We start from the raw sequence: 8,245 nt of genomic DNA, 5'->3' as shown, positions 1-8,245 counted from the left end.
TGATGTTTGGTGGAGGTTGTCCATAACTTTGTTGGAATATTCATATGGTGGACATTACAAATAATACAAAAAAAAAAAAAAAACATTTTGTCCCTGAATTTAACATAAAAAAGTTAACAAAAATGATGGCATGACCATTTGTCCTGATAAAACTAAAGTTGAAGGACCATCGGAACGATTTTGAAAATTGAGGAATCAAAATGCGAATCATGTGAAAATTCAGAGACCATTGAACCTAAAAACCCTATTTTCATTGCAACCAACTAACCACTTAATTTTTCTGTTCGTGTTTGTAACATGAAATCATGTCAGCTGGTCAAAGTACAAATTTTAACAAATATAAATTGTAACTTTTGTAAATAATTCAATCATCATCTGGAGAGTGCAAGAAACTATAAAAAGAAAGAAGGCCAGAAGGTTCAAGATGCCATGTTGAAATGAGGACAAATACAATTTATTCAAGTCACAACCAATAATGGGCTGAGAAGAAACAAATCTTATGAACAATGCAATACAGTTCAATTTAGATTTTTCCTTATCAGCACCAAATAATTGTCCAATCCTAATTCATCTCATGAACCAATAAAGCTCTCCAGGAAGATGGTCATTCTTGCTATAAGTACCTGTCGACTGGGTTCAAATATTTATGAAATAATTCAAGTTAAAAAAGAGTTTTTAGCCTTTTTGAAGCTTCCAATATACTTTCCCTGTGAGCAAAAGCACCAACTCTGATGTACTCTTCACCTCCAGGACCAAATCCCTTTCCTGGTATGGTCACTATGTCTGTCTTTTCAAGAATTTCATTGAATACATCCCAAGAACTCAACCCTGGAAAATGTACCCATATATAAGGTGCATTTTTGCCACCATACACCTTCAACCCAAGTGATCTGAATGTGTCCACAATTATTTTTGCATTTTCTTTGTAGTAGTCAACCACTGTGGTTATGGCCTGAAAATATAAAAAGCACAACTTACAAACAGTAAAAATTTGAAACTGCATTGGATTTTAACTTACTAGAAATGCATGCTTGGAAAAGAAATGGGGTGTAAATTATAACCTGGTAACCTTCTGCAGAAAGGCATGCCAGCCCTCCAGCCTGGGCAATATTTGATGCACCATTGAAGCAGGTGCACACTATGCGGTTATAGTCCTTTATGACAGGAAATCCGTTTGCATACAACAACTCATCAGGGACAACTGTCCATCCGAGGCGGACCCCTGTGAACCCAGCAAATTTGGAGAAGGATGAAACTTCAATTGCAACCTGCACACAAAATTGGCCAAAACAACTTCCAGTGAGAATCCCTTTGTATGTCAAGTTTAACAAGAAGGTTTTGTATTGTTAAACACAAAATGATATATGGTGGTGGGAACTAGTGAGAAACCTCTCTGGCCCCAGGAATTTCATAAATCGATCTCGGGCTGTCATCAGATATATAAGCAGCATAGGAGGAGTCATAAACAATTATTGATCCGTTTGCTTTTGCAAACTCCACCAGTTGCTTTAGTTGCTGCTGTGATGCAGCACTGCCAGTTGGATTGTTCGGAGAGCAGAAAAATATGATATCCGCCCTTGAAGCAGTTGATAGATCAGGAAAAAAATTATTCTGAGGGCTGCAGTTCAGGTACACAATGTTCTTATACTTCCCAGTTTCCTCTTGAAACCTGCCAGCGCGACCAGCAATGACAGTAGAATCTATATATGCCTGTTCCAAAACATAGTAAATCAATAAGGTTCCTAGCAAAAAAATTCAATGGGAAAATAATGGATGCATGTAGCTTTAATTTAGTATTCCAAGATATATTTGATTTGATTTATATTTACCGGAAACGAAGGGTCTTGCACAGCTACTGTCACGTTGGATCCCAGAAGCATCTGCTTGGGGGAAAAGTCAGAATTAATAACACGCTTTTCATCTTAAAAGCAACCTAAATGGTAACAGATCTTTATCTTGTTCTACTCTTATCCAATTATGAAAAGCTTTACTGCATAAACGAAGTTTTCGTACCTGAAGGCGAGAAATGTCGCACTGTGCACCATCTGATACAAAAACCTCGTCGCCTTCTATGCCCATATTGTTGTAGAATTTTTCTGCAATTGCCCTTCTTAATTCCTGCACCAAAATTTGATAACCTCTGTTAAATAAAAATAGGTAGATGGACAAAATAATAATAATCTTGGAGAAGAATGGCAACTGCAGAAACATCATGACCAACATGAAATTTTACTCAAACTACGGGAGTTGTAAGGTATAGTTGATCCTAATTTATAGTATCCTTCCCAAAATGATTCTCTGAAATAATAAGCAGAGACCAAAGTGTGACCATTACACACCCATTAAGCTTTCCTACAAGCAGAATAGTTGCTTCCAGATTGTATGTTGATGACTTTCTTAGAGTGAAGAGGTATCCATCGCAGCAAGGCACTCTACCAGCTCAATTAGAGATGTTATTTTCCCAAGAGGAAACCAAGGGCATGTTTGATATTTAACTTGAATCTAACTTTTTAAGCTCAAAAACAGAAATTGAGTCTAAAACAAAGAAAACCTGTTTTTAAAAACTCAAACTCAAGAACAACTATAAAACACCTCAATTATTAAAAACAAAAAATATCTGTTTTTCAGTCTTTTTCCAACAACCCACAAGTTCTCAAAATTTTAAGATTTGAAGACAGTTTCCAAGTTGCATACCAAACAAGTTTTTAAATCTTAAAAATAGATTTAAGAACTCATTGTTTTTTTAAAAAATCAAAGTTTTTGAGTTCCCTATTTAAATAGGATACCAAAAGGCAAACATCCACAAGTACGCCTCGCCTAATATAAAAATAAAAAATAAAACAAACGCTCTAACAAATTTTTTGAGGGCCACACTATATATGGAAGTCCAAATAGACATATGTGGTTCACAATTTGACTTCATCAACCAGTGACATGCTACTTTTAAGTAGGCCTCATCATTTGGCCCGCAGGCTCATGGGTCGATGGAGGCCCGCCCGGCCCATTCGAAAAAAGTTCGATCTGGCCCGTTATGGGCTTCGAGATGGCCTGGCTTGCCTTGGGCTGGGCTAGGCTTGGGCTTGGTTGTCTGAAGCTCGGCTCGAACCGATTAAGCCCAAGAAAGTCCGGCCCTGCCCGCCCACAAAAGCCCTGCCCGTTAGGCCCGCATACATATATAATTATGTATAAATAAGAGTTTAGGATTATGATTATATCACTTAAATCACATGTATAATTTGTTTCATTTCATTTACTTTTCTTTACTCATTCATAGTTTATAATTGGATGATTAGCACATTAATTTATGTCAATTATTAATACAACAATTATATATATAAATAAGATGAACAACATATCATATCACCAAATATAATCATATCACGAAACATAATCGTACCACCAAATATGATCATGCTTTTCTTGAACACATCACCAAACATTTGCATATTTATTCATAACATCCTTTAAAAAAAATATCTTTTTGATACTTATTATTTTTTAAAATTATTTCTTAAAACGTATTACGGTCTAATTATGTAATAACCTCAAAAATAATACTTCATATTATTATTTTTGTGGAAAATCTTATTAAGTTGTGTGACTTTATTATGAATTTGGTTTAATATGAAAATATTGGAATTAAGTGAGATTTATCTCAAATTTGGACTAAAATGCCCTTATGATTAAGTTTATGATTTTTTTCGAATGAAGTAGGCTGGTTTCGGCCTGGCCCAGCCCATGGGTTGGGCTTGGGCTTTGAATTTTCTAAAAAAATCTGACTCGGCCCGGTATTTTCTCTCTCCTCTTTAAAGCCCAACTCGACCCGGCCCAAACCCATTAAATTTGTGCCGAGCTAGCCCGGCCCGGCCCATTGACGAGCCCTAACTTAAAGGGTGAGTAAGTCCAGATTCAAAATCAATGTCTTGAATGAGGGCGGCACCCATGTAATTGGAGTGAGACTGACAACAGTATCATCCAAGACACGTATAGACATGTGGTTCACAATTTGACTTCATCAACCATTGACATGACTTAAAGGGGTGTGCAAGTCCAGATTCAAAATCAATGTCGTGAATGAGGGCGGCGGCACCCAGGCGACGCAGAAAATAAGGTGGGGAATTGTGGTTAAGGGAGAAGAAAGAATAAAAAGAATAAAAATCAGAATGAACACCAAAGATTCCATCGTACCATGTGGCCTTGCTCAGCTCCATACCCTCTGTAACCTTGAACTGTTGATAGAGCATGTGCATGCTGCAAAGTAGGCACAGAAACACGAGCTTAATATTCATCGTCGACAAGAAACCAAATGAAAAAAAATAGATCAGTACAACTTAGTCGTCAAGAAAAGAAAATTCCAAGTTTTTGTTCTCTCTCTCTGCTTCTTTCAACTCCAACAAAGAAATAAACAGAAAGCAAAAAAGTAAAAGAAATTAAACGAAACAGTCCTAATGGGTGAAGAAAAGCTAGTGAAGATCCGCTGCCAAAGAGGCTTGCATACACCAAAGAGTTCTATATCTCTACATCTACAAGTAGGTTATAAAGAGAAGACGTATACGATGAAGACATGCACTCGTCACTATTTTCCCAAATATTGGATTATAGTGGAAATGGAAACTAATGATAAAAATAAAAGAACAGTTCAACTGGAAAGTAATATCAAACAGGACCAGCATACTATTATTTGTAATTGTGTTTTCAGGTATTCGCTCAAGTGGTAAGGCATGGTGCTGTTTGAAAAGGTTTTAGATTCAAATTGTATTCAGATGAAAAAATTACGTACAACAATCTGAGATCCACAAAATTACCTCAGCCATAGAAGATGTGATTATGTCTGGTATAGGTTCTGTAGTATTACCAACACCAAGTCTTATTAATCTTGCATGTGGGTACTTCTGAGTATGCACAAACTCGCGCATGAATATCTGGATAAGCGGCCATAAGGTATGTAGAAAAATTAGCACTCAACTGGTTATATCACACAACCAAAAGATAATTTTGTTATCTCAAGTAACAAGAGTTCCAAGTTCCAACCAGGTGGAATAAGGTTTGATCCTACTCATGAGGATGCTGTAAATTCCCATTCCAAAACAAGAAATCTTAAAACAATTGGGGTTTATGGAACACCAATCCAGACAATTAGTTTGAGACAAACTGCACGATATAAAGTGATAGGAGGGCCAAAGTTCATAATCAAGATATCAGAAGCTGCTGACCTCCGGAAAGAGATATTCATTTTGCAGGTTCTCCATATTGACACTGCGTGAGACTTTTGTGCAGTGACCTGTGATTGCATTGCATTGCTTATTAGTTGCTTAGTCATTTGTGACACATGAAAACAATTTTCCATAACGATGTCGATAACATGAACATATTAGTACACCAACATCTTCCAAGTTGCAGAAATTATGAGTAAAGTTTTGAGATTGTAATAACTTACCAACTCTCATCTCATTTCCAGACGTTGAACTGTAAATAATCCATAAAACAATAATGCAACTAAATGAGTTCATTACATAAAACATGGCCCCAAAGAAACAAAAGAAAACATCAGTGAACAATTTATGCATCTATTAACAATGTATAACCTGGTCCAGATGGTTTTAGATTGTGATGAAATGCAAGAAGGCATGCAAATACGTGATGACAGTTGAAGATAATGCATCATTTGTTGTAGCGATATGAATATCAACACAGAGGAACAGTGGTATATTCGAGTATGGTACTACGAACTGCATTAACAACAATATATATAGTCGAGCTCGAGGGTGAGTTTCCACACACAATAAACATGCCACATAGCCCTTAAAAAGCCTTCAGCACCTCAGATCATTTCTAAGCTAGTTCCCAGATGCAAACAAACGTAAAATGAAGCTACTCGTGACAGCCATCAGGATCATGATTGTTTGCATTATTTTCGATACAGCTTCTTGGACAATGATGTCTTTGGATGTCTCGATACAATGAACTTGTACATAAGTTTTCCTGAACGTACCATTTTTTCCAAATCGATTGGTATGGAATTACAATATAGGGTTAATTAATGTAGACGTCCCTGAATTTGGCCCTCATTTGCAATTGGGTTCGTGAACTTTTTTTTTCAGCAATTACATCCGTTAACTCGATAAATAGTTCCGATTTGGTCATGTCATCCAATTCTGTCAATTTATCTGTCAAAATCAGGGTAAAAGCGTCCTTTCAATTCCAAGAGTCTCCTTCACTAGATAATCCAGCGTTTAGGGTTTAGGGTTCAATGAACATGAAGCTTTCATATTAAAACTCCAGCAAATCCCAAATGTTTAATATCAATTAAACACACTTCACAAATTACAAACACGATGGACCACCCTGTTCTCTCCAAAATCTACCAATCTGGAGATACAGTAATTGCTATTTTGTGGCTATTTTCTCTTACGACCCCAACCCACCCCCAAATCCAGCTGGGTTTTAGGGTGGGCTGTCTTGATCAATTTTAGGGGAAAGAGAGAGAAGCCTGACAACTTTGCACTGAAGGTTAATGGCTTGGATTCATATGTGTTTTTTTTTTTTTTTGAGAAATAAAGCAATTCACATGGGTCTTCTTCTCAAAGTCCAAGTTAATAGAATATTTGCTTGCCTTTCATGGCTGCCAATGGCAATGGTGGATATGGTCCAACGGCAAAGGAGAGACTCTGAAACGACGACGTTATGACGCAATCAGCGTCGTTGTCAACGACGGAGGACGAGGAGTCGCAATATCTGTGGGTATGGGGAAGGGAGGTTGGGGAAGATGGTTTGGTGCGACTGTTCTTGTTCTAGGTTTTATTTTTTTTGAATTTTTTGTTATTTTATTCTTTAAGATATGTTTGTTCTTGTTATTATTTTTTGTGTTTTAAATTTACATTTTCTCCAGCACAGTTAATAATTCTAGAAGAATGAGCAGTTCATCTATGTTAATTGAAAGAACGCTTTTACCTCTAATTTTGACAGATAAATTGACAAAATTGGACGACATGACCCAATTAGAACTATTTATCTAGTTAACGGATGTAATTGCTGGAAAAAAAAATTAACGGACCAAATTGCAAATAAAAACCAAATTTAAAGACGTCTACAGTAATTAACCCTACAATATAATGTCTACAAAAAGCTCCAAACACAAAGAAAAGTCATGGGGCCACATGTTAGTTGGAATCTAGCTTGTACAGTACCTTGATATATATCAAAACCAGAAGCCATTTACGTTACACAAAAAAATTTATACTTACGATGTTGTGGGGACTGACTTGGCTGCTACAGAACCTGTCAGTAATTTGGAGGAGTCGTGGAACATTTGGCTTGAACATTATTTTCGATAATGATAATAAATGACTAGTACTTTGCTCAAACTAAAGCATTTAGCATAGCCTCGAGAAGTAAAGGAAACGTACACACTTGAGAAGCATCTTTAATATGTGGAGCCTCTTCATAGTCTTTAGGTAAGATTGTTTTACAAGAAAATAGTACCTTGACTCGACGAGTAAATTTCATAGCAAGTAGTCCTGCAATGCAGGTAAAGTTGAGAGAAATTTGAATGAATTTGAATCTTCTGGTGTGGAATTCCACACCATCTGGACTTGGAAAGTTCTCATCTTCACCAAACTCCGAAGGCTCAATCAGCATCAGCAGATAGTGGAGGGACTTTCCTTTGACACCTACAGCACCATAGACAGAAAAAAAAAAACCATACAATTAAAGTTGGACCCTCAAAGTAAACACAATGTCTCCAGCTGTGTAGATGGGTTTCATTTACCAGGAATATGCTGCAAGAAATTTGAGACCTCTGTGAATTGCTATCAAATTTCTTAGAAAGGTCAGCCATTCATGAATTATTGGAATTTGGGGCACTCACATAAGCACGAAAAGGAAAGTTGTTGAAGCAAATTTGGCAGCAACTAATTAAAAGCATTTCGATAGAATTAACGAAACAAGTTAAGGTGGTGTTACCAATTTGCTTATGGGGTATATTCTATAGTTTAATGAAAAATCAATTATGTCATTCGCTTATATTATAATACGTAAATTAGTCACACTACTCGACATTATCACCGTTGTACTCAACAATTTCTCACAACTTAAGACAGTCCCGATCTCTTGGACCACAGGAGTCCAAGAGATTGTGGTCATTCATCATTGGATATTAATCCAATTGTTTTAAAAAAAAAATTTAAAGGAATGCAAGAGTGAGTGAACCGTTAAATTTACATCCAACGGTAAGTGATCACAAATC

At 36.5% G+C, this 8,245-nt stretch overlaps 1 protein-coding gene across 1 annotated transcript; it reads right to left on the bottom strand.

Annotated features, from left to right (window-relative positions):
* Positions 382–5,767, bottom strand: LOC18788742 (aminotransferase ALD1). The gene is made up of 10 exons (XM_007226232.2): positions 5,586–5,767; positions 5,438–5,466; positions 5,214–5,281; positions 4,806–4,922; positions 4,189–4,251; positions 2,014–2,118; positions 1,830–1,880; positions 1,390–1,710; positions 1,062–1,268; positions 382–952 (listed from the first exon to the last, which is right to left on the bottom strand). Exons 1-10 carry the CDS (start codon positions 5,663–5,665, stop codon positions 662–664), a joined length of 1,332 nt encoding a protein of 443 aa, XP_007226294.2. The 5' UTR covers positions 5,666–5,767; the 3' UTR covers positions 382–661.

The sequence above is a fragment of the Prunus persica genome, chromosome G1 (genome assembly GCF_000346465.2).
Source record: "Prunus persica cultivar Lovell chromosome G1, Prunus_persica_NCBIv2, whole genome shotgun sequence".
Taxonomy (NCBI): Eukaryota; Viridiplantae; Streptophyta; class Magnoliopsida; order Rosales; family Rosaceae; genus Prunus; species Prunus persica.
The sequence above is the reverse complement of the archived record's forward strand: the minus strand, read 5'-3'. Positions and strand labels throughout refer to the sequence as shown.

Coding starts and splice junctions, on each gene's coding strand:
- LOC18788742 (XM_007226232.2), bottom strand. CDS start 5,665: ATGATGCATTATCTTCAACTGTCATCACGTATTTGCATGCCTTCTTGC. Junction 4,923..5,213: donor ATGAATATCTCTTTCCGGAG/GTCAGCAGCTTC, acceptor CCGCTTATCCAG/ATATTCATGCGCGAGTTTGT. Junction 1,269..1,389: donor AAATTCCTGGGGCCAGAGAG/GTTTCTCACTAG, acceptor TTTTGTGTGCAG/GTTGCAATTGAAGTTTCATC.